General features: G+C 39.5%; 1 protein-coding gene across 3 annotated transcripts in view; it reads right to left on the minus strand.

The window, feature by feature from the left end:
- The window catches only part of DST (dystonin), a 391,490-nt gene that overhangs the window by 177,689 nt on the left and 186,204 nt on the right, over positions 1-27,597 (minus strand). For 2 of the 3 annotated variants that reach the window (XM_066604043.1, XM_066604051.1), the window contains 6 exons: positions 26,561-26,668; positions 24,426-24,524; positions 14,934-15,071; positions 6,818-6,820; positions 5,015-5,103; positions 3,925-4,060 (listed from right to left, as the gene is read on the minus strand). In XM_066604043.1, the coding sequence (XP_066460140.1) occupies positions 3,925-4,060; positions 5,015-5,103; positions 6,818-6,820; positions 14,934-15,071; positions 24,426-24,524; positions 26,561-26,668 (573 nt within the window). Of the gene's footprint in view, positions 1-3,924; positions 4,061-5,014; positions 5,104-6,817; positions 6,821-14,648; positions 18,439-20,342; positions 22,734-24,425; positions 24,525-26,560; positions 26,669-27,597 lie in introns of those variants that run through there. The other variant, XM_066604035.1, reaches the window with a different exon arrangement.

The raw sequence follows: 27,597 nt of genomic DNA on the forward strand, positions 1-27,597 counted from the left end.
TCGCTAAGGATTGATGCAGTGCTTTTCTCTATTATACCTGTCTGAGCAGCTATACCCAATTTGACTATCTCAGATGTTTCAGGAATATATAACCCAGCAATTTTGTGCCTGTTGCTTAGGATCTTTTGTGCTAACTCAGCAGAAATCATTCCTTGTTGTAAAGATGTTGATATAGGGAATATTTCACTAGTATCTGGCCATATAAGTCCAATAAACCCTCTTTGTGCCTCTAGGACCATCAATGCACTACTATATGAAATTAAATTACAATGTACAGCTTCATCTACTGTTAAACATTTTCTAGTAAATGGGCAAAGGATTCCGCCATTTTGAACTTGTTGGGTTAAAATTCCACAAACTGTTCCATTATCAATAACACCTTGATCCAGAGCCTGTTCTAAACTCAGTTGGTTTCCAGTATCCAGGTCAAGAATACCACCTGAAAAAAGTTGGGCTCCAAGTAGCCTGTACATGATTTCACGTTCCAGAATTCCTTCATGTGCTGCCCGTAAAATGCTAATTTTCCTACCAGATTTTAATGTGATTTTACCTTTATCTTCTGAATTAACTATGAGAAATCTCATTCCTGTTCTCTCATCTGTCCTGGTCCTTTGAAAGAGGTCTGCTAATGTCAACTTTTCGGCTGTAATGGGATCAATCAAATCTTTGGCCACCTTTTGTCTCTCAATGAGCTTTGTAAACATGGACGTAGAAATTATATTTCTTTGAAAAAGTTTGTTTAAGTTGAGCTGCTCTCCTGTAGTGGCAAGTTGAAGACAACCACAAGAAAGCAAAATGCCGATCATTTTGACTGTTTCGGTCTCTGAAATTAGTCCTTGATTGTAAGCATGAATTATAGGAAAATCACTTGAAGGGAGAGATAAAATTACACTTTTAGCATGAGATATTTCATGGAGTCGTGCTTGAATTTGATCATCTATAAGATTGTGACTCTTAGCTTCTTCAATGCCAAAGCATCTCTTTAACTGTGGGCAAACCAGTCCAGACACGATTAGCTGCATTTCAAGTAGAAGAATTCCCGTTTCATAATCAACAAGGCCTTCTACTACAGACTGGTAAATGGAAAGAATTCTCCCATTTGCCTCATCAATGGTGCCTGATACAACTCTGTCCACCTGAAACAGGAAAGAAAAAAAGATATCAGCAAGTATGGTGACTTTATACCTTATTACAAATTAGAAATTGTGCTCCACATGCTCAAGATACTTACCACACACAGAACAAGCTGACTGTATAAGAGATTCAGATAAAAATGATTTTTGTCAGTAATCTTGACAGCAAAGGTTGCAGAAGCTTTGAACTCAACATGCATCTGTGAACTAGAATTTAGCTTTAGGATACATTGTGTGTTAGTGAGAAGAGAGATGACAAGTAGAGTAAGTACTACCTGTAAAGCAAACCATCATGCCATTTGATGCCTGTGAAGGGTTAAGAGATATGTCACATAGTGAACCATGCTTGCCACGTTTACAGCACACTGTATAAACCACATCTGATAGAAAAAAACTCAGAAGTCAGGATGATACAATTGATGGCAGTCCAACAGATCCAAAACACTTGTGATGCTTTGCTAGTCATTGTCACATGAAAAGCACTACCAGAAAATGTTTGTGAATATTAGGCCAGCATACAATTAATTAGCTTAGCTTCCTAGCTAAACCAACAACATTCAAAGATAAAGAGATTTTCTGAGTTAAAAATATTTTTGGGTCAAACAGCTGGCCATGCTAAAAAATAATAAAATAGCTTATTTATATAAAAGACCTGTTCCAGACCCTTGCAGTCAATCTGTATAGGGAATGTCACAGGCTGACTGCTGCTGAGGAGAACAGCAGGTGTGGAGCTGCAGATGAATGGATCTGGAGCAAATGAATATAAGTTCTTTCATTATTTTTCAGTATGGACTAATGTTTTACTAAGAAATATTTTACAAAGTAAAATAGTCTGTAGGGCTGAAATAAAACATATGTCCCCAATGTTGATCCAGAAGAAGGCCAAAAAAAAACATGAGGTATAAGCCAATTTTTCTCATTTTAGGGGAAAAGAAATTCCTTCCCGACTACAATTTAGCAGTCCGAATAATCCCCGAATCACGAAAGACGTCTAGACCCCTCTTAAACTTTTTAGTGAATTTGCCATCACCACATCCTCAGGCAGAGAGTTCCATAGTCTCACTGCTCTTACAGTAAAGAACCCCCTTCTATGTTGGTGTAGAAACCTTATTTCCTCTAGAAGTGGAGGATGCCCCCTTCCTACAGTCACAGTCCTGGGTATAAACAGATCGTGGGAGAGATCTCTGTATGGTCACACAACATATTTATACATAGTGATTAGGCCACTCCTGAGCATTCTTTTTTCTAAACTAAATAGCTTCAATTTTGATAACCTCTCTGGGCATTGTAGTCCATCCATTCCATTTATTAACTTAGTTGTCTGTCTTTGTATCCGCTCAAGCTCGAATATATCCTTCTTGATTACCGATGCCCCAAACTTTCCACAATATTCCATATGTGGTCTGACCAATGACTTGTAAAGTGGAATATCAAAGTTCTTGTCATGTGCCCCTAGAACTTCTTGATGCACAACATGATTCTATTTAACTTAGCAGCAGCTGCCAGACACTGGTTACTCCAGTTAAATTTACATTTTTTACATCATTTATTTTTTTTCTTGTGGGTTTTTAATGCTTCTTCACTGCCTTCTTGTTTTAGTAGTTTAAATTCTTTCTTTTGCTGTTTATTGTCAACTTTTATTCCTGTATGGTATGAACTGCTCACAGTGATTATTTAAGATAGATATTTTAAACCTTTCCAATTTATGGTCTTTACTCTTATTTCTGAGGACATTGTCACAGTCAATAAGTCTAAGGGCGTCTCTACGCTGATTCAATTTTGCCTTACTAAAGTTTAGTATTTTCTTAGCTTCTTGATAAAGACAACTGGAAATTATATTTTATAGTCTATTTCCCAGGTGCCCCGCAACCTGTGCCCCTGTTATTCAGTCAGGTCTATTGTTTCATATTAAGTTTAAAATGGCTGTCCCTCTTTTTGGGTCCCACACAAATTGGGAAAAGTAATTGTTTTTAGTTAATGACAGAAACTCGTTTGCTTTATGAGATCCGCAGGTTTCAGTATCCCAGTTTATTTTCACATAAAGTCTTCCATATTAATTACCTCATTGAGATTTGTCACTTCATCTATTTGTGTTAGAATAATAGATTTTCGAGGCTTCTGTCATATTTGGTGGCCTATAGAACACCCCTATGAGGATTTTATTATTGCTTTTTCCCTTCATGTATCTCTATCCATAAAGACTCCACTTGTTCATCTCCTTCAAATATATCATCCAGTGTGGGCTTTAAACAGATCTTTACATAATGACAAACCCCTCCTCCCCCTTTCCATTTTTTATAATCCCTTCTGAACAAACTATAACCTTGTAAAGTAGCCATCCAGTCACAGCTTTTATCCAACTAGGTGTACGTTATTCCCACTATGTCATAGTTTACCTAAGACATTATTACTTCCACTTTAACTCAGAAAATCTCTTTAAAGGGGGTTTACCATTACTTAAAACTGCTTCACAAGCACTCTGTACTTTCTGCTTGCAGCTAACTAAGACATATGACTGCTGCAGCCAATCACTGGCTATAGGTCACTGCTGTAGCCAGTGATTGGCTGCGGTAGCCGCAAGTCCTGGTCAGCAGCATCCAGGAAGTACAGATTGGTTGTTAAGCAAATTTAAGTAATTGGAAAACCCCTCTAAGGAATCTGGTTTCACTTATGAAATAACAAATTTTATTGCTTATTATTATTGCTTCATTTACATGCAAAAAAAAAAAATCACACAAAGATTGTAAATTGGTTGCAATAGAAACAGATCAAATTGTTCTGCTAATGTCACCTTCTGTTCCACCAGTTTATCTACCAGATCCTTGGCTTGTTGTTGTTGTTTTTCATACGCTCTTGATAACAGACATTGGCTTTCTTGGAGTGTTTTAATTTGATTTTCTATTTCTGCTCTTTCTTCTTCAGTCATTCTGGTGAGAAATTAAACAAACTGACTTTAAAAATATGATGTAGTTGTTATGTGGTATGTCATGTTTATGGCATTATGCAGAAGTCTATCCTGTTAACACCCTGGATGGAATTTATTGATGCCTTTGACCTAGAATTATGTAAGGAAAAGTCATACATTTAGACTTTTTAAAATTATTACAACTCTCTCAACACTTTTCCAACATGGGGGAGAGGGTCTCTGAAATTGGACTGGATCCCTGACGCCGACCAGTTTATTATAATTTATGCCAGAATATGGCAAACACTAGTACAAATCTATGCCAGCCCATACTCGCCAAACTTATTTAGATGCATGCACTAAAAAATTTGGTGCATGTCTCTCCACCTTACTACTGTGAAAGACTGTATAAAATTGCCAGTCTTTAGCAAATCTCCCTTCTTGTGTCAGAATAACTCACAGCTAGGTTTTGAAAAAGATCACAAACCCAAACCTGGGCAGCAAAATGGCAATGTCTTATCACCATTAAGGGTCACTCCAGAGAAAATAGATTTTTCCATTACTGCACCCCTCTCTTGACTGCCTGTCATATTTTGGAGGTATCTTATGTATACTGCAATCTCTTCCATGCAGTGCAGCCTCCTTTCTGTCCAAGAGTCTGTGTGGTACAGTCCATGTAGTTTGTTTATACGGAAATTCTGATGACTAAAAAAGTGACTTTTTGAGAGAGCAGAAAGTATATAAAATCTTAGATCGTCCCAAATGGATCACATGACTCAACTGAAAAGAAGGAATTCAAGAATTTTGCACATAGAAAGTAATAGGTTAGCAAGATAATACTAGCTTATTTATATATACTAGGGAACTAGTTATACAACGGATGAAAAAAAACGCAAGAGCATTTCACTGGACTGGCCCCTACTTGTACATGCTAATCTGTTAAAAATGTACATCTTGAAGGAAAATGGTACAATACCTGTCACCGTGCTTAGCTAGGAGCAACTGTAAAGTCTGTAGAGCATCTGAAACCTCATTCTGCTTTGTGAGAATCTCTTCATTAGAAATCTGAAATTAAAAGATGTAGAAGTTAAGATTATATAGGCAACATTTTTGTACTAGTAGGCAAATGCATAGCACATTGTTTAAAATCTATAGACTCCAAAATGGATAAATACCATGTGTTACTTAACCCCTTAGTGACCAGTCATACGGCGGTCACTTAAGGGCATTATTGTGATGTATCGGCTTTTTATGGTGCTGCATTAGAATAATGGCACAGATCTCCCATGCCGGTAGGAACGAGGGTCCGGCTGTTGGGTGACAGCTCAGCCCTTGCTCTAACAGTGGGGACAGGAGGAACCTCCAATCACCACTGTTTAACCCTTTGATGCGAATGCAGATTGTAAAAGGCTGTCAGAGGGAAGGGACTTTATCTGTCATCCACTTGACCCCCAATATGTGAACTCGGGGTCCCGGTGGGTTGCTATGGCTTGAGGATGGCCTCTGGGTCTGCCATATACAGTGGCCTATGAGGCTCAGCCTCTGACTGACTGAGCTTCATAGGCAATATAATACACTATTTTACTGAAGAATAGCAGTGTATTATAAGAAATATCAAATGTAGTGATATTAAAGTCCTCTATGGGGACAAAAATAGCATTTAAAAAAGTGTTAAAAAAATGTAAAAACTATAAAAAAATAAAAACCGTCAAACTCCACCTTTCCCCATTTATTATATACGAAAAAATCATCAGAAACCTGGTATCACTGTGTTCGTAATGTCTGTATACACACATTACAGCAGCAGCAAATTGTTGGCCTTTGCGGTGTTAAGTCATAAACCGCTGAAATTCTAATTGAGTGAGGCAATCATGTGTATAAGATACGTCACAAGTGAAGTTTGTAAACAAAGACTGGCGGTGAGGCCAGGAGCAGCAGTGCTAGATCAGCTAGGTATCAGCGAATATAACCATTTCACACCCTCTCCCCAATTTTCCAAGAATTTGGAAAGTCCCTTTAAATGTTTTACATTCATATGACACCCTCATAGCTTTACAGGGACATCAACTTCCTGAACTCTACAATAAAAATTTAGAATTTCCAAAATATCAATAAAACTTGGCCTGCACATGGAAACCAAGGATCCCACAACCCTCATTTTTGAACATTACGCCAGTACTGAAAGGTGTCCACAAGGTAAGACAGCCACCAGTCACCACAACAAATTAGAGATTTAATGGAGAGAATGTAGAGACTCACATGGGCGTCTCTACATTCAAATCTACGGGAGTAAAAAAACAGCCGATCTGTGTTGTCCCAATCTCCTAGCGGAAGCTAGATGGGCAGAATGGGGGGTTTAGTGGTTAGCATTACTACCTTTCCTTGTTGATGTCCTCAAGTCAAATCTGACCAAGAGGGACATCTGGAGTATGTTCTCCATGGGTACTCCAGATGTCTCCCTCTCTATAAACACATACTATTAGGTTAATTTAACATTTAGATTGTCAGACTCAAGGAGGCCAGGGACTAAAGTAACTGATGACAATCACAGTGCAGGGCTGTGGAATATGTACGTTGTAAATAAAATAATTGCATCATAAAGATATATAGTGGGGAAATTCTCTTTAAAGTACGTCTCCCAAAATTCAGTTGGTTCAGACTATTGTAATAGGAGTTAAAGGGATATTCTTATACAAAGTTGCTGTTGAATGCTAATTAAAAGTTATTAAAGTTTGCAGTGTGGTTCTGCTTTGGACTTTGTAGCTCTATAAGCCATCACCTTCTCCTAGCACTTCAGAAGTGTTTATTCCCAGGTTGTCTCTGGATATGACCTGCAGGTATTCCAGCACTACAAGTCAGGCACACTCAGTAGGATCGGCCAGGGATGGCTTTTTTTCTATTCCGCTCTCAGGATCAGATTACTGACCAATAGCAGGGCAGCACTTAGTGGGGGCACACAGGAAAGAAGTGCAGAGCAGGGAATTGTGTGAAATGTGATTTCAAGCTGCATGTCTGTAGGGATGCGGTGTCCATCACGGAAACATCAGAAATGGGGACAGGATAAGAAGGTAATGGCTGTGTGATTTATACCCATAACCAGCTGTACATAAACATGGCGCAAACACCTTTCATATCTGGAATTTTTGAAAATTTGCTTCAGAACCAAAATACCCCTTTACATTTCTACATTAGCATTCATTCTGGCGCAGGTGTAAAAGCAACAAACAAACCGATCACCAAGCTAGAAATTTTCCTCCATCACTGAAGGTTGTGGTAACCTAAAACTTCAAAAACAGCATATATAAGCATATGTGCTTTTTATAAAAGCTTTTAAAGTAGATTAGGTACTTTTCAGAATAGGCTGTCATGTGTTTGTGATGAGTAACACTATTTCCCCATTATGCGACTTATATATAAAACTTTTCACTAGTTCTTCCTTTTGCAGGCTCTATTTCTGTTTGTCAGTTCCCTATAAGCTAGTCGGTAGAGGCTAGGTGCTATGATGTCTTCCTTAGAGCCCATTTACACGCAAAGATAATCGTTCAAAAGATTGTTTTGCATAAATTGCTAATGGACACTAATGTCCATTAGCAGCTTATCACCTTCATTTGCATGTAAATGAGCCTCCCAGACCTGTATTCAGAGAACATTCAGCTCTTTTGTTCTGCCATGGGTTTTCTGCTGAATACAATGTAATCATCAGCTCCCATGGAGAATACAGCACTATGGACAGCAAACCCAGCATAGGGTCGGTGTTATCTTCTCTCCGGCTGAAAGATGATTTTAAGCTCACCTGAAAATTGTCGTTTAGCTGTAGAATGAAAAATGGAAGCATTCACACACAGCGATTATCGCTCAAACAATGGCTTTTAAACAAATTTTGAGTGATAATCGTTGCATGTAAAGGGGCCTTTACACAGCACACACAGAGAAGAGGAGATCCTGCTATTTCATCTCTCTGTAGCACACACTTAAGGCCCATTTACATGGGATGAATGTCGGGCAAACTATGCCTGTGCTGCTGGACAGGAGTGAATATTGCTGGCTTGCACAGCGGGGGGAGGGGGGGGCGCTGGAGAAGACTTCACTCCTCGCTCTCCCCCACTTAACACAGCGGCTGTTCAGTACTGAACGGCTGCTGTTTACACTGAACGATCATTGTTCAGGGTTTAAAGCTGCATAAAATTCTAAACGATGATCGTTCAGTGTGAAAAGCAGCCTTTCAGTACTGAGCGGCCACTGTGTTAGGTGAATGAAGAAGGGCGGGGGACAGCGGAAAGTGAAACATCCTCCAGCCGCCCCATCCCCCTTCTGGCCGCTCTGTGAGCGAGCCAGCACTACTAGCTACATTTGTCCCATGTTAATGGGCCTTTAGAAGCAGCAGCAAGATTTCTTTTTGAGCAGTTTCTATTTACAATGCCTATTTAAGGACTAGGAATTCTACCTCATTGATGGTTACTTTTAGGATCACTGCTGCTCTAGCTCAATGGAATAATATTCCCAGGGAACAATACTGAAAAATAAGGTTGCCTGTCCACAGGCAAGATGTCATAACAAGATCCACGGGGAGCAAAATCACATGACACGCTTTCCATAGGATCGCTTTCCATGATTTGCCGCGATTCTCTGTGTGAGCCTATCAATTAAATAGGCCCATCGCGGAAACATTACAATGCTCCCCCTCGGCGGAATATCACTAGTGATATTCTGTCACAGCTTTGGACAGGCGGCCTAAGGGTATCTTGCTTCTCCAGAGAAGCAGTTCACAAAATAAAGTGGCTAAGTATTTTTTTTCCACTGTCAGTATTTTAGATTCAGAAGAATCTACAGTAAGATGTGTTGTAATGTTTCAAGGAAGCATGTTTTCCCAACCGCCAATGTGGAAATTCATCTAAAGTACCTATGCTATCTATAGATGCATTATGAAGTTGATGAGAATAGCATTGCACCAAATTTAACTAAACAGTGCACACAGTATGATAAATGTGGCACAAATTGTTATGCAAATAAGTAATGCAATAATCCACAGCGCCACCTATTGGAAAGTAGATACCCTATGAGTCAATATCTGACCATTCAATAGGTTTTGTAACATATAAGCCAAATGACAATATCCATGTTCACGGAGCTGTTTTTGGATTCTTGCTAATCATCAGTAGGGTTCTGGTTGGCTATCAATGTGAGTGTGGAGAGGGGGGATGGGATCTTTCGCTTTGTGAAGAGCACCACAAAAGAGTACACTAAGCAGGGACAGGAACCCCAAAATAGCAGTTTGGTTTATATTTTCAGTCATGTTACAGGGCTTGTTAAGAGGTCAGATACCGACTCATCATAGGATAGTTATCCTCCAACAAGTGGCACTGTAAAAACTAATTCCTTCACTCATCTTCATAGCTTTTTTTTTTTTTTTTTTTGCAGAGACTTATTTTTCCATGATCTTTAAGACTTCCTGCAACTTGTGTTTTCCACATATTACCTATTCATAAATTAATAAATTAAGTGATAAAAGTCTGATTGGTGGCGGTCTCATCAATGAGAACCCCATTGATCCAGAGAACAAAGTTCTAGTGCCCCCCTCTCATGCTCACTGTGGGCTCACTGCATCCCCACTGTGTGGAGTCTGAATGGTGTGGCAGTTGCACAAATATGGCGCTGCTCCATTAATTTTTTAATGGAACTGCCGGAAATAGCTGAGGCTGGTACTCAGCTTTTTCAGGTCACGCCAACTGAATGAATGAGTGTGCATGTGCCATCACAGCTCCATTCAATTTGATGTCACTGTGGCTGGGTGCAGCGACCCCAAAGTGACAAAAGGAGGGGGACACAGGACTCCTGTTCTTGGGATCAGCTGGGATCTCAGCGATGAGTCCCCCCCACTAATCAGATTTTTATCCCCTAAACCTTTATTGATTTATTTAGGACTTTAAAAACTGTATCCAGAAATACACCTGTCACACCTATCCTTAGGCCATATTTACACAGCCGATAGTGGCTTGCGTCCAAAATGTGTTGCTGAATATGTAATCACTGAATTCCATATCAAAATCTGTACTCCTATGGATTTGAATGGAGAATTGTCAGCAGGATTCTGGTTTTTTTTTAAATTCCACACCAAAATTGGAAGATTAGCAGTGCAGATTTGGGGGCTGAATAGTCCTCAGGAGAGCATATTCCATCCTGTGTGAAAGCTCCCTTAGTGTTCAATCATTGAGTTTTGGTATGTTAGTGATCAAGAATTTAACTCAGTTTGAAACATTTTCTGGAATAACTGTAGTTTAGCACAAATTCATATTTAGGAAGCCCCTTGAACATCTCCAGATGTCTACAAAATAATTTTTGTGTTTAAGAGTCAAGTTTTGATGCTTCACTGATGTATTGCCGAGAGTGTAAATCCAGTATTAATATGTTTTGTCTGCGTCATGGCTTAAATAGGGGACTACCACAGCGTAAATGGAACATTACCACTAGCCTTAGGCCTCATGTCCACGGGGAAAATAAGAATTAAAATCCGCAGCGGATTTTAACTCTTCTCCCGCGCGCGGATCCGCACCCCATAGGGATGCATTGACCACCCGCGGGTAGATAAATACCCGCGGATCGTCAATAAAAGTGATTTTTTTTAAAATGGAGCATGAAAAAATCTGGACCATGCTCCATTTTCATGCGGGTCTCCCGCGGGGACGGCTCCCGCGGGCTTCTATTGAAGCCTATGGAAGCCGTCCGGATCCGCGGGACACAAAAATCAGAGTTTACTCACACGCTCCGGTTCTTCTCTTCGCAGCGGCGCCATCTTCTCTCAGTCGCGGCCGGATCATTTTGCTTCGGCCCGGCGCATGCGCGGGGCACGTCACCGACGTCATCATGCACATCCGCCGAGCCGAAGAAAGAAGATCCGGCCGCGACGAGAGAAGATGACGCCGCCGCGAAGAGAAGAAACGGAGCGGATGGGAGGTGAGTTTATTCTCATTTATTCTTATTTTCAGCGCTCATGTCTGCGGGGCAGGAGGGACCCGCTGCAGATTCTACATGTAGAATCCGTAGCGGGCCTGATTTTCCCCGTGGACATGAGGCCTTAAGGCCTCATGTCCACGGGGAAAATAAGAATTAAAATCTGCAGCGGATTTTAACTCTTCTCCCGCGCGCGGATCCGCATCCCATAGGGATGCATTGACCACCCGCGGGTAGATAAATACCTGCGGATGGTCAATAAAAGGGATTTTAAAAAAAATGGAGCATGAAAAAATCTGGACCATGCTCCATTTTCATGCGGGTCTCCCGCGGGGACGGCTCCCGCGGGCTTCTATTGAAGCCTATGGAAGCCGTCCGGATCCGCGGGAGACAAAATTCGGAATTTACTCACACGCTCCGTTTCTTCTCTTCGCGGAGGCGCCATCTTCTCTCCGTCGCGGCCGGATCTTTTTTCTTCGGGAAGGCGCATGCACGGGGCACGTCACCGACGTCATCATGCACATCCGCCGAGCCGAAGAAAGAAGATCCGGCCGCGACGAGAGAAGATGACGCCGCAGCGAAGAGAAGAAACGGAGCGGATGGGAGGTGAGTTTATTCTGATTTATTCTTATTTTAAGCGCTCATGTCCGCGGGGCAGGAGGGACCCGCTACGGATTCTACATGGAGAATCCGTAGCGGGCCTGATTTTCCCCGTGGACATGAGGCCTAAGGGGTTTTCCAATGCAAAAATAATGTGTGTGGGGGATTAAATATAGTGAAAAAACACATACATACTCATCTCTCCACTACCACGCTGCTCCCCTGTCACTGCTCTGGTCTGCCGCTTACTTTGGCTGCAGAGTTCACGTGCTTCTTTAACCACGTGACCACTATAGCCAATAGGAGGCCCGACAAGAACGTCTTCAGTGATGTTCTATAAACCCGCCGAGGGCTTCTACATTAGAAGCCAATGTGACAGGGTTATGAGACAGAGCACTGAAACGGTGTCACGGTGAGTATCACTTTTATGCAGTTTTGTGCACGGGGTCCCAAAACTATATACAAAAATTGAGTTGCAAATCCCTTTAAATAATAGACACGACAAGTGCCTTCTAGATAAGGTGCCACTGAAAGATATGATAATAAACGTATCCCAAAAATCAGTGAGCTAATGAAAATCCCGTAGCTTTCACGTTTTCAGATTTTATCTCCATATATAAGTTGCTGGTAAAACCTCATTGTTTGTACCTGAAATATTGCTGTGTTCACATTTATCATGCCTATAGGTGATCCTACAAGCAAGGACTGCAGTGACTGTTCCAGTAATGAGAATCAAAATGATTCTGAAGAATCTTCACCTAATTATTATTTCTTGTCCAGCCGGTTATAAACACAATAATATGTCCCAAGTACAAATTGCCTAATGCATAATAAGTGTGTAAAGGTCTCTTTCAACAGCCGCGGGGTGTTGATACACACTACGGCCGACCGGCTGGAACTGCATGCAGACTCCCACTAATCTCCAGGCTGCACCTGCACTTGCTTCTTGAAACAACCACAAATCCAGTGCTGCCCATGCGGTTACACTAGATCGTCTGCAGCTTGCATGGCGCCTATACACTCACTCCTGATTAACTTGATGAGTAAATGCAGACAACAAACATGTTTAATGATTGATGTGTTGATGTAAGTATACATTTGAAAATCTGGATGCATAAAGCACTGGAAAGAGGACCATTTTAAGCACTTGCTAAATTATGAAAAGTACAGAAAGTTCTGTCAAATGAATTTTCCACATATCTATTGTAATTAATAGAGATGAGCGAGTATACTCGCTAAGGCACATTACTCGAGCGAGTAGTGCCTTAGCCGAGTATCTCCCTGCTCATCTCTAAAGATTCGGGGCCGGCGCGGGTGACAGGTGAGTTGCGGCGGGGAGCGGTGGGGAGAGAGGGAGAGAGAGATCTCCCCTCCGTTCCTCCCCGCCACTCCCCGCCGGCCCCCGAATCTTTAGAGACGAGCGGGGAGATACTCGGCTAAGGCACTACTCGCTTGAGTAATGTGCCTTAGCGAGTATACTCGCTCATCTCTAGTAATTAATTAATCAGTTTAAATCAAATTTCATCTATGGGATGATTCAAATGTAGTATGCACACAGCGACCTGTGCACTGCATAAAATGTATTAGCACTTGGTAAAGAAATTCAAGTAAAAGTAATCATAATGCCCTTTTAGAAATCTACGAATGTACCCAAAGATTTGATTTTTAAAATATGATTTCAATATCAAAAAAAGCCTTTGACTATAGTTTGTATTTTATTGTACAGTATTTAGGTTTATTCTGCTGAGGACTCACTTCAGTAAGGGAAGCAGTATTACACAAATGAATGTAGTTATCCAGCGCTGGAAACACTCTTTGTAGTGCCTCCCTACTATGACTTACAGAAAGAATGGTGAATGTAAGACCCAACGTTGACACCTCAAAATGCCCTAACACTGCATTTTATAAGACCTATGGGGTTATATGTATGTGGAAATTACACTGTAAGTTGCCATCTGTATTGGGGATTTTAAAGTTTATTTTAAAATTCTTTTGATTATATGTGTACCTCTTCTTTGGATTCAGGCTGCAAGTAAGTTTGGTGTAGCAGATGATTTGTAATGATTCACTACTTATATTCTTCAAGTGCTTTAAAGAACAAAAAGGTGGTATTCTAGATCTGTTGTAATTCTGCGATATAGAAATTGGATAGCTGCATAAAGACATTTACAAACTGGAAAGCTAAAGGGATCCTGTTATGATCTTCAAGCCCCTTTCCTGCACTGTGGGGGGGGGGGGGGCAATTTAGGGCTGAGGAGGAAGTAAAAAGTGTCAGAGTCATTTAGGATTGTAAGATAGTGGGGAGAGGAGGGAGGTGCAGTAGGCTTGTTTGGCATGGTGGAGGGCAAGGTTGTAGTTTCTGAGCATGAATTTGAAGTGGAGAAAGTCTGCGGATTCACCACAGCCATTCAGCACATGAAGAGCACTGCCAAATGAAGCGCGTTTGACGTTGGCCAGGGTTGCCAAGGTTTGCATCGGATGACTTGAGTCACGGGTCACAGGGGGCGCCGCTTCATCTAGGGTGCATTTGAGAACGGTGTTGTAATGTGTGGTGGCCAGGTTGGGATAAGAGAGGAGAGATATATGAGACAGAGAATGCTGTAGGGTCTCAGCAAAGCTTTGGGCATGAATGGCCTGAAGGTTCCTGTACCTACGGTGGGTAGGAGGGTTTGGGGAGATGCTAGGGTGCTTTGCAGAGGAAGAGAGGAGTTTTTGGTCCAAGAGCAGGAGAGGAAAATTAGTGAAGTGAGAAGCAGAGAAGAGATGGAGGAATACCAGATCAAGAGCTGTGAGTTATGAGAGGCCAAGGGAGGAGGTGAGCGATAGAAGTTAAGAGGCAGATGGGGAGATGGAGTCATTGGTGGGGATGTAAAAGTTGCCTAGAATGAGGGTTGGGATTTCGCAGGATAGTTATCATACACGGGTCCATGGATACCCCATTCCCTAACCTTTGAGCCCTATTACATAAGGACTAAAGAGTCATGACAGATTCCCTTTAATGACGATGAAAATAAATCATGCCCACACTTTTTATGATCAATTAAAATTGAAAATATCCAAAACACAATAAAAAATGTTTTAATGATTTGGAAAATGGTTGGAATGAACAACTAGAATGAGACTGTAAGATCAGTCAAGATTTGCTCAAAAAGACCACAAGAACACTCTCACTAAGATCATCAATTAAATAGGACTTATTGGTTTTTTTAATGTGTAGCTATTATAGACATGTCCAGTTGCATACAACTAGTGAAGCATGGTATAGAATACGATACACGACTTTATTGCTTCGTCAACCAAACACTTGATTATACTTATTGTTGATTACCTAATAATATTTCCAATACCTGCTTAGAAGTGGGTGTCATTCCTGTACTCTCTCCTTCTCCTCCTTCTTTACTTAACGTTTTAGTGACTTTAGACACCCAATTCAGTATGTCGCCTGCCTTCTTTACATGCTCTCGCTTTTCCTCTTCCAAAGATTTCTAACAATAAATGTGTGATGCAAAACACATATAAACATTACGTATGAAAAAGCAAAAGGTTACAGAAAAATATTGAAAAGCACAATTTTGTTTGGTTCATTTGATTTCGTGCTGAAACATAAGAATATTCTTTAAAAAATATCTTATCAATACAAAACAAGAGATTGAACCTTGAGGTCTGTTCGATTGCTGTGTTTCATAAGATTCATAAATGGTTACCCCACAATATTAAGAAAATGTGGCTACCAACATTTTTTTATTACAGTAGTTATATACAGAATTAGATATGTTTTGGTAACACACAACTCTCCCAGTGAAGCAGAATGTTTTTCTTGTATTTTAATAGACTAATATTGATATGAATAGACCCCAAAGTACAATGTGTTCACCGTTAAAGCAAGACCGTATTAAAAACATCAATTAAACACCAGCTTATACTTGCTGCCTTTGCATTAGCTTGACCATAACAGGTACACAAAAACAACGAGATACAACTTGGTACAAATATTCTAAAAACACTTCTCGCAATTCACTTACATTTACCGTTCAACACTCAAGTACACTTTCAGCAGACATGTTTGACTTAGCCAGTATTAACACTTTCCAATCCACTGTCTGACGTCTGAAGACATTCTGATTGAAGGTTGTACAGCTCCAATGTCGGAAGACGTCCAGCAGGGTATTCTTACTGTATATTGCTGGCCACTCTTTTGTCGGGGGCCTCTCCAGCATGTCCCATACCGCAGTACTGGCTCTAGCCAGCAGACAGCGCCATTGTATAATGGCTGAAAGAAAAAGCCCCCTAGGAAACCCTAAATCCAAAATTGGATTGCAAAGGTTAAAGGTGTCTGTTCTACTTTCCATGAATTTCTTTTTAAATAAAAAATATAAGGTACATTTGCTATACTGTACATTGTCATAGCAAACTAAGATGTTCACAGGATAGAAGTATGCAAAGGAAAGTGTCTCCCAATAAAGAGGTGAATTCTGTCTTTTACAGTGCTTTTACATTTAGCTTTGTAAACAATCGACATCCGTATATAAAGAACACAGCTTTCATGTAACATGGTTTAGGGGTGGAAGCAACAAGCCCCAGATGTAACTGGACACAAACAAGCCTCCTACCAGGATATTTGGATATAGGACTAGGTTACATCTTTACCCTGGGCGAAAAAAACATTCATTCAAAACAATATGGATGTACTGTGACATTAAGTGAAACTTAATTACAAGCATATTAAGAAACACAAAAAGCTCAGTGTTAATAATCAGCAACATACATACCGCAGTATGTATAAAGAGGTAATGCAAGTAAAACCAAGATTGTCAGAAAATGTTACTTATGAACCTCCATCATTAATAATGTTCCCTGACTTCAATTTTACACTTTATCGCACTTCTTCAGGATGAATATCCAGTGGACTGGTGTACGACGACGTCTCAGGTAGTGTAGTTGTCTTTATTGTGAAGCAAAATAAAGGCTAGGAATTCCAACATTCAGAGGCAGAGGAGCCTCCATCAAACGTAATCCGGTATGACAATCATAAACGGTTTTCTCTAGAGCATCCTTATAGGATAACTTCCTCTTTGTTTTGGGGTTGGTAAGATTTTTGCCATAGGACTTGTTATCCTTTAGCTTTGTGGCTGTAACAGCATCAACTATTCCTTTTTTGATTGCGTCCTCCAATGAAAGCCGTGAATGTGATCTAGGGTCTATTAATCCTCCAGTTACATACTGATACTCTAGGCATCTGTAGCCAATTTCTTTGTATAACAAGTTCAATTTCATAGCCTCACCAGCAGATAAAAGGGCTTTTGTTGTGGGATCTGTAACCCCTGTGTATGCAGCCTCACACTGCTGAATTTGCTTAGCACAAACATCATCAATTAAGCCTTCATGTAACGCGTCCGACACATTATATTTTTTTCCATTAGAAGGATCAATGATCCCTCCGGTGCAAACTTGAGCCTCAAGACATCTAAACGCTGTTACTCTGTCTACTATGTTTCTTTTCAAAGCTTTAAAGACCGAAACCCTTTCATTGGTTTCATAAATCCAAAATCCTGCTATAGGGCTGTTAGAGTCCTTACTTGGTCTTGTTTTAGTAACTAAAATGTCAGCTACTTCAATGGCTGAAAGGGTTCCTTCTTTAAACTTAGTAAGTAGTGACTTGTCAATTTTACCTTTGGAAACAGCTTCCTCTAAATTAAACTGTCTTCCTGTCTTGTGATCAGTTAAGTGTACTTGTAAGTTGCCCTGGGAGTCAAAAACTGTTGAACTCTCCCATTGGCACTCATATTGTGAAATGTCAGCATATGTTTTCTTGTCAAGGAGACCACTCTCAAATGCCTCAAAACGCGTCATTTCTTTCCCGGATCGAACATCTACTATGCATATTTTGTGACCTCTTTCTACTGAAAAAGCTGTAATTCGTCTTTCACCAATTGGTAAAAGGAAAGTTTTGCTATCTACATCGAAAACACACAATTGAAGCAATTCTGAGTAATACATGCTCTTCTTATTGGTGGGAAAGTGAAAACCCTTCACATTGCCAGCTGGTTCATGCAAAAACTTTATTGTAGAATGATTTAACAAACCCTTAAGAACTGCCACTTCAGGTGGGATTCGTATGCTTTTAACTGGGTCAATGACTCCACCAGTGGCAATCTGAGCTTCAAGGATCCTTTTCCCTTTCTGTCTTTCAAGCAATCTAGCCTCAATGGCCTCAAAAACAGACAGCTTTTTGCCACAATAAATGTAACCTAAGACAGCTTTTTCAGCTTCAAGGAGTTTTTCTTTAAATTCACGGTCAGCAATTCCACAGCTGATGGCCTCGTCAACAGAATATTTTTTGCCTGTAGAAGGATCAATGATGAAACCTGTCACTACTTGTGCTTCTAAATACTCCAAAGCTAACCCTTTATTGATAATTCCCTTTTTTGCAGCTAAACCAAAAGATACTCGTTCTCTGCTTGATTCAAGGTATAAACCTGCTATTGCAGTAGCTTTTGACAGGTATGTATCAAGTTCTTTCTGAACATCTTGAACAGTTGTTTGACCTAGCTCAAGCTGTTCCATTGTTTTGGCATCAAGTATTTTAGCTTCTACCATTTGTTTAGCAGACACATTTTTTCTGAGACCTTGGAAGATGAACCTATCATCAGTGGAAGAACTGTCACTCAAAGAAGTCTCAGAGCCTGCATAGCTTTTGTAACTGGAGGATTTGTAACCCATCTTTGGTAAATCTGCTCTACTAAATCCTTCCAAAACATTACGTTCTTCAAAAGCCTCATCTTCATTGTTAAGTAGGAATTCTTTTTCCTGTTTTACCGTTGTAACTTCAACATACTGTTTGCTCTTCACTATCTGTGAATAGGAATATTCAAAATGAAAGATGGCTGTTAGGGATTAAGAATATACATAACATTCCCAACTAACCCAATTTTGAATAATTAGTGCTAAATACAAAAATCTACCCCGCGCCCCAACACACACCCACACAAGATACTGTTTGAAACATAGGCCAGCAAACTATGCACTTACACGCAACAGGTCACGTAAGTGCATATATTTATATAAACTGCTATTTAAGCCTAACTATGATCTATCTAACTTAGACAATGAACAATAGTTTTTAAGGGGTTGTTCATCAAAGGTGATTCATCACCTGTCCACAGGGCAGATGATAAATGTATGTTCAATGGTGCCTCACCACTGGGACCCCATGATTGGAGTCTCGGGCCTTCCATTCCTTCTCATATCCACATTGAGAAGATGGAATGAAGTGATGATCGCGCATTTACATTATAGTTCCATTCAATCTCTGTGGGCCTGATGGTAACAGCCATGCACTCTTCTCTGACATCTCCATCATTTCTATAGACTTTGAATGAGGCAGCATCACACATGCTCGACTACAGCTCAATTTAAAGTTCTCTTCACTGCCATTGTGTAATCATCAATGTGATTCATAAGAGCATGGCCTCCAGTGATAATACATTCATTAGCTATCCTGTGTATAAGTCATAAATGCCCTTTGTAGGACAACCCCTTGATGCGTACATGCATGACCTTCTGCATCAAGGTTTGTATGTAGCGGGATTGGGAGCTGATCCTGCTCCAAACACAGCAGATACTGGCTATCTTTTCACAGCTAACACCCAACGGCAAACAGAAACGATCAGTGCTGATGTTTATCATAGCTGTTATCCTTTTAAATGCCACTGTTAATGCTGGATGCCCCAATCCATTTTTGGGGGTCCTGGAAAGCTTCCTCATGATGAGATTGTGAAGTGCCATTTGATTGTCATGGCAGTTCAGGGCTTTTAAAAGTCCCCCACCCCCATGTCATGTATTTCTGCCTATTAGGATAGGCATGTGCCCATCCTAGAAGAATGCAGAAAGAAGTACCATATATTGCAATACTGGAGTACTGCAGTATATGGTATAAGAAATCAAACAATTACAAGTTCAAGTACTCTATGGGGGCATTAAAAAATTGGCAAATAAAGCTTTTTATTATAAAAAGTAAAGAATACTAAATGTTCAACACCCCACTCCCTTTTCCCATATTACTAATAAAAAAAAAATTAAATGACAAAACCCCATCCATCGACTCATCAAAATAAATGTATTATTTATCCCACACGGTAAACTTTGGCAGAGAAAAAAAGTACAGCGCCAGTTCTGTGCTTTTTTGTTTACACTGTCTGCGAGAAAAAAAAATGTAAGAAAAAGCGACCAAAAAGTCATATGTACTCCATATATATATAATTTTTTGTTACTGTAAAGATAATTCAGAGTAAAGTTATCATGTCATTTTTGACACAAAGTGTATACCGTAAAAACAGTACCCCCGAAAAAGATAACGAAATTGAGTTTTTTCCCCATTTCACTCCACTTAGAAAATTTAAAGAGTTTTTTCAGTGCATTACATGGTACATCAAATACTACCATTGACAAATACATATCGTCCCTCCCCCCAAAGACCATAGACAGCCAAGTCGCCACAAAAATAAAATAGTTATGATTTTTTAGACTATGAGGAGGTGAACCCAAATATAAAAACTAAAAAGAAATAAAGGCCACGTCCTTAAGCAATTTTGTATTACATATAAAGAGCATTTTGCATAGTAACCAGTACTACCGTACTAATTGTGGCCTATGCATGCAAATAAGGTTAAAGAAAATATATTTCAGCGAATAAGCTAGCAAAGCACATCTTGTCACTGTTTCATAGCAAAATAGCAAGGAGGATATGCATAAAATACCTCCATTGGTTGATCAAATTTTCCTAGCTGTTTTCCAATTTTCTCCTCTTCAATTCTTAAAGTTTGAATGGCATTCTGTAAACTTTTATCCTTTATAGCCTCTAGCTCTGTCAGATGTTTGTAAGCTTTTGGGTTATCTATAGATATTTGAAACTCTGTGCTAGTCTGTGTAACATACTCTGTAAAAGGCTTTCCCTTGTCTCCAACATCGAGGGACTGCTTTATCCTGGACAGCTGTACCTGGTGTTCCTCCTGTGCACTGTCAACATAACCATCCATGTGCTTCTTTTCTTCAGTGAGTGTAGAGTTAAACACAGGACTACTGATATCAAGAGGACTATCTAGCTTCCGTCTCAAAATTGGAGAACCTTTGGTTTTTTGATTAAGCCCTTCAAAATGTCGTGGGGAGCTTGGAGAAGAAATAACATAGCTGTTTACTTCAAATTCATTTTTCTGAAAAGGGATCCTTATGCTATTATTTTGTTGAATCTCACTTTGCAGATATTTTAACTGGTTTATGTGTTCTTGTCTTTGAAGGTCAACTTTTTGTTTAAAGTTTTTAACAGTAGATTTTTGAACCTCTAGTTCTTCCTCTAGTTTTCGGCACCTCTGAACATTTTCAAGCCCAGATTTTCTTTCCAAGTTTAACTGCTCTTGACATATCTGTAATCTCTCTTTAAGTTCTGAAAATTCAACTCTCATCAACTTAGTCTTTTCTTCCATCATTGCCTTCTCTTGTTTTAAGCCAGCAAATTCGAGTTTCATGCTTGAATAATTACTTTCAGTGTTGAAACTAGTTTCCAACGTCATCTCCAGTTTTTTCCTAAACTCTTCTGTTGAGTTTCTGTACTTTGCAGATTCCTCTTGGTACAACAAAAGCTTTTTCTGTGCTAGTTGGTCATCCACAATCTTCTTATGAAGATCATCCTGTGCTTTCTTTAGTTTCAAAGTCATGTCTTGAAGTTGTGTCTGATACTGATGTAGCTTCTGGTCCGCAAGATGCTTTTCCACAGTAAAACTGTTTAATTCAGCTTTTAGATTTCGGATTTCCTTCTCAGAATTAAGCAATGTTAAGTTCTGCGTGCCACATTTGTGATTAATTTCATTTATGGAATTTTTAGATTTTGCTAATTCTTCTTCTAACCTCTTTACTATATGTTGAGTTTCATACTCTCCCCTAGACTGCTTTTGCAGTTGCTCACTGGTAGCCCTCATTTGTTCTTTGGTAAGGTCTAGTTGTGATTTTACTGTATCTAAATCTACAATCAAGTTATTTCTTTCTATTATTGTCTTATCATACACAGTTTTAACCTCTCTCAACATCACCTCTGTCTCATTGTGTGATTTAGTAAGGTCATCTAGCTTTATTTTAAGAGAATTGGCCCACTGATTGCTTTTTGTTAACTCATCCTGCAGCTTTTTCATTTTTTGTTGGTCGTCTTTCTGTAACCTGTCAATTTGATGGAGCTCATCTTGAGTTTTCATGAGTTGTTCACGTAAACTTTCAACTTCTCCACTTCGAGATTGTGATCTCTGTTCAAATATGAACTTTTCTTGTTGCAAACCACTTATTTGTATATTTAACATTTTCAGACTGCTCTCAGCTTTTGCGTGTGCATGAGTAAGACCCTCAATTTGTTTTCGTAAAGCATCTACTTCTTGTTTCTTCCTAGTTAACTCTTCTTCCAGGAAAGATCTATTTTGAAGGCTATTCCTTTCAGAAATTTCTTTCTGCCTCAGTTCTTCCTGGCAAGCTTTTAGCTTCTCTCGGACATCATTATAGTCAACTTTTTGCATTTTAAGCATATGATCTAGGGAGACTTTATCTTGTTGCAATACCTTTAATTCCTCCTCAAAACTTATCCGAATCTTTTTGAGATCATTAGCATCTTGCGTCATTTCTTCAGCCTTATCCTGACTCTGATAAAGCTTTCGTTCCACATCTCTAAGTTGCAAAATGTAGTTCTGCTCTTGTAGGTTTTTCTGTTCTATATCAGTTTTAAGCTGTTGCAAAATATTATGTGTGTCATCCAACTGATTTCTTAGCTGACGGTTCTTCTCATCTGCAGCTGCCTTTTGTATTTGTAGTGAACTTAGTTCTGCTTTATACTGTTTGATCTCATTCTCGTTTTCATCGTTTTCGGCCTTTGTTTTTTGCACTGTTAATTCTTCCACTACTCTTTGGTGTTTTTTAATCTCAATCTCAGCCGCAGTCTTAACTTTAGGCAATTCTTGCTCTAGTAGAAATTTTTTTTGCTTCACTTCTTCCAGTGTTAATTCAAGCTCCTGAATTATTTCCAAGAGCCTCCTGTTTTCATCTGCACTGGCGTTTTGCTGCTCTGCTAATTCTGGGTAAGCCGACAAATTGGAATGCTCTGAGTTTATCAAAGTCTGTGATAAAATAAAAACAAACACATTCACTTTTCAGCTTTTTCTATTAGAAAGTATACAACGCATTACGCATTTGTAAGAGTTAGGAAATATCATAAGTCCATAAAAAGAAAGTCAAACTGGCAATTTAATATTTTTGATTGGATTTAATCAGAATGTGAAGAAACAAGAATATAAAATGTAGATTGAAAATTTAGGATTATTAAAACTCATGGAATCATTTAGTACTGCTTATATTGTGATTTTCCATTCAATCCTACATTGTGTATATGTAGAAGTAGGTTACATACAAGGCGGTAGAGTTGCTGAAACATAAGGAGTCTCAGGCATGAATCGCAGGACCAATGCATGAAATTCATTGGGCATCATACAGTTGCCTTAGGAACTCACTGCCTAGCATGCTAGCTGCACCTCTACATGCCCAGTTAGGAGATCATAGGTAAACTAACACTTTAGATTAAAGTGGATTATCATTAAAAATATAAAATCCATACCTTAAATGACTTACCTATTACAGCTAATTAAGGAATAAAGATTCAACCACCGTGTCTTGCCAGTGAAGTATCAGGAGAGTGATAAGAAGTGAGACACCAAAGTCCATAGAAGCATAACACATGCTGTACAATAGGCAATATATCTGCAGGATGTTTAAGCCATCGTTGGCAGTAAAAAGGAAAAGCCCAGCTGTTAGATACATAAACCATGCAAACTCACAAAAGACTAGAAGATACAACATGGAACATGAGTAATTCTGTAGGACATAAGTTGAAGCTAATGCAAAGGCAGGATGTTTATTACCCTACATATAACAATGCCATAAAATATAAAAGTGAAGGCAAATGTTCTTAAACACCTACTGAAAAAGAAAACAAATATTCAGTCTTAAGTCAATTAGAAATTATTCTCTAGATCGTCATAAATTTAGATAAAACTAACATCAGAATAAACTATGGACTTGTGTTCTGTGGGTCTCATTGGGATGTAGTTAATCATTAAACATTTCATATATAAAAATAGGAAACAGTCACTCTAATCGGGTGTACATGTACCTCAAATATTATCCAAATGTCTTTTCTGAATTGCATCGTACCTTAGACTTCTAAATAACTTTCTACAACTGATAAGGTTATGAACAGAGATGAGCGAGAATACTCTCTAAGGGCAATTGCTCAAGCGAGCATTGCCCTTAGCGAGTACCTGCCCGCTCGGGTGACAGGTGAGTTGCGACAGTGAGCAGGGGAGCGGGGGGGAGAGAGAGATCTCCCCTCCGTTCCTCCCCGCCGCTCCCTGCCCGCCGTGGCAGTCGAATCTTTTCTTCCAAGCGGGCAGGTACTCGCTAAGGGCAATGCTCGCTCGAGCAATTGCCCTTAGCGATTATGCTTGCTCATCACTAGTTATGAACAAAATTAATTATTTGTGGCTAATAGCTACTTTTGCTAAAATAACTATGTACTTATAAGTATAATACATTTAAAGCTTTAAACTTATGTTGTACATCCTTCCTACTCAGCAGGAAAAAACAATGCATAGTAACCCACCACCTAAAAGAAAGCCAACATTTACATATTGCAGAGTGATCAGAAAAATGAACTGAAAATGAGAAATAGTTAGCTCACCGACAGTGCACAGTATAACACAAAATAACTTTAAGACATGTGATATGGACTTATGAGCTACAACTTGTATCTTTACCTCCTCGTCTTCTAATCTCTTCAACGTTTCTCCAGAAAATTTAATAAACTGGCTAATTAACGTCATCAAGGCAGTGTAACGGGTCCTGAGATCCATATACTGCAAATGAAAAAGAATACTGGGCATCACAATGTCCTACAGCAAAACAACAAAGTATACTTTATTCATTAATGTAACTGTATTGGGAACACGTTAGGCTTCTGTGACATTTTGATACAATCTACAGTACCAAACTAATTATTCTAGTGTAGTAAATGGAAGTTAGAGCTTAAATGCAATTACTCTACTACAGAGTGGCATTAAGCTTCAACTGGACCAAGTGTGTCACCAAACATTGGGAATTGTCACATAAAATTATTAAGCAATGGTACCTCTCCTCATCTCACAATACCAAAGCAGATAAACTACTCTGAATAGTGTTGGTGAAGTTGTGATGTTAAAGGAACTTGTATCCATATGTGGTGGCATTGGCTTGTGCTCTATGCGTACTGGTTGCATGTCTTGAATGTAATCTTGTAATACCTAACCTAAGAATCCTTCCTGAGCCGGCATTCCCACCATGGGGGACATTCATAAAACATTTTACACCAGTTTTTGGTGTAAAGGAGTCACAAAGTATTATGTAAGTCTTGCTTCTGCTTGTCTACACCGCCATCTGGCACCTGAAAGGGGGTGTAGCTTGTTAGGAGGGGGTGTGGCCACCCCAGAACAACACATGTATACATAATTTATGCCAGAAACTGGTGTAAATTATACCAGAAATACATGCCAGATCGGACCTGGTGGATAGTACTGTGTAGGTGCACAAAGGTGCGGAGATGCGCCTAATATATAAAGAGGTTTGCGCCTCTTCATATATTAGGCGCATCAACCACAAGCTTGCGCCTCTTCATATATTAGGCGCATCATGCACCAGCAAAAATAATATTAAGACTGGCATTTGAAATGTCAGATAGATTTCCAACAATGTTTTTTATATAGAGATCTAGCTTGCCATATTTTATTAACCACCTCCTGGCCGTTATTTCTCACTACTACTTCAAATCAATCTAATACACCATAAAGTGACACTAAATTGCATTAGTACGGTACCATCAATTGTCTTCTCATTTCAACTCTGCAGGAATTATATGATTATAAGCATGCTCTTGGTTACTGAACTCAAATTATTATATTTGAACAACTGTCTTTTTTTTAATCTCATCAAATATAAGAACAGATTTGATCTAATCCTTTTTTGGCAGCAATCCCTCCCCACTTACCCTCACATTGTGTTATGGTGCTTTTACATACAACGATTATCATTCAAAAAAATTGCTGTATCGTTTAAATTTGAGCAATAATCGTTCAGTGTGAGTATGACCAATGATTCAATGATGAACAACAATTTGTTCGCTTATCATTCATTTTATATAAGCATAAAAATCATTGTTTGCTTGTTTACTGATCGTTCCATTTAAACACCGATTGCTCAGTCATTCTTATTCACTGACTAGTAATTATTAGGAAATTATAGTACCAGTGTTTCTGGTGGCGCAATGCGCCACACAGCTGTGCTACATGGTACATTCATTATGATCCCCACACATCACACACACAGCTCACTACATCCATCTTCATTCCCACACAAACACAGCCCTGCACCATGGTTCATTCATTATGATCCCCACACATCACATCACACAGATCTACTACATCCATCTTGATTCTCACACAAGACAAACACAGCTTGCCTCCTCCCACAACAGTGACATCACCGCAGGTTCTTCAGCTCACTGGATCTCTGTAGTGGCGGTAGGTCGGTGTCTCGTGTCAGGACTGCTGAGTTGTGTCTGAGATAATAACGGCTTAGGTGTATTCTCATTTTGTTATCTTTGTCCTCCCCTTCCAATTGTGTTGTTCTTCTGTCGGTCAGGCTCTATGTTTTATATATCCTGTAGGACCTGCGATGATGTCACCAGGGGGCGGAGCATAAGAACCCACATACAATACTTTCTACCAAACTGCGGAATGGCTCCTCCCACAGCAGTGATGTCGCCACAGGTCCTTTAGCCAACTGGATCTCTGTGGTGGGGGTAGGTCGGTGTCTTCTGTCAGGACTGCTGAGTTGTGTCTGAGATAAAATAAAGGCTTACCTCTTGTACAACAACATCAGATGAACTCTGGAAGCGTCTACGTTTCATTGGAGATTTTTGATGGGAGTCCACAAGTGCTCTATAAGTCATCAGCTGTAGCTCATAGTCCTTGAAAACAAAAAGGAAGTGACAGTCTTAACACCAAAATTTGCCAATAAGTATACATTTTCTATTATTTGATAGATTTACACATCATCTACATGGTTATATTACAGCTCTGTTTTGCATAGATTTGCAATGACCACCCACAGAAAACATAAGGCCTTAATATTCCTCTACAAGCTTCCAATTTCAAGCCATGGGGTATAGAATACAGATTTACTGTATTTTCCCTCATATGGTACCTGACCTAGCAAGCTATTAATATCTACATAGATATATAATAATCTACAAAGCTAGGAGGGATAGCTAACGCTAGGGAAGAGAGAGAGTATTCAAAAGGATTTAGAAAAGCTTGAACAGTGGGCGGCGACTAACAGAATGGTATTTAACAAGGAGAAATGCAAAGTCCTACATCTGGGCAAGAAAAAAGCACATACAGAATGGGAGGAATTGAGCTAAGCAACAGCACATGTGAAAAAGACTTGGGTATACTAATAGATCATAGACTGAACATGAGTCAACAATGTGATGTAGCAGCCAAAAAGGCAAACACAATTCTGGGATGTATTAAGAGAAGCATAGAATCTAGATCACATGAGGTAATTATTTCCCTCTACTTTTCCTTAGTCAGACCTCATCTGGAATGCTGTATGCAGTTCTGGGCACCCCAATTTAAAAAAGACATAGACAAACTGGACCAAGTTCAGAGAAGAGTTACCAAGATGGTGAGCGGTCTGCAAATCATGTCCTATGAGGAACAGTTAAAGGATCTGGGAATGTTTAGCTTGCAAAAAAAGAAGGCTGAGAGGAGACTTAATAGCTGTCTACAAATATCTGAAGGGTTGTCACAGTGCAGAGGGATCAGCCCTATTCTCATTTGCACAAGAAAAGACTAGGAGCAATGGGATGAAACTGAAAGGAAGAAGACACAAATT

The sequence above is a fragment of the Eleutherodactylus coqui genome, chromosome 1 (assembly GCF_035609145.1).
Source record: "Eleutherodactylus coqui strain aEleCoq1 chromosome 1, aEleCoq1.hap1, whole genome shotgun sequence".
Taxonomy (NCBI): Eukaryota; Metazoa; Chordata; class Amphibia; order Anura; family Eleutherodactylidae; genus Eleutherodactylus; species Eleutherodactylus coqui.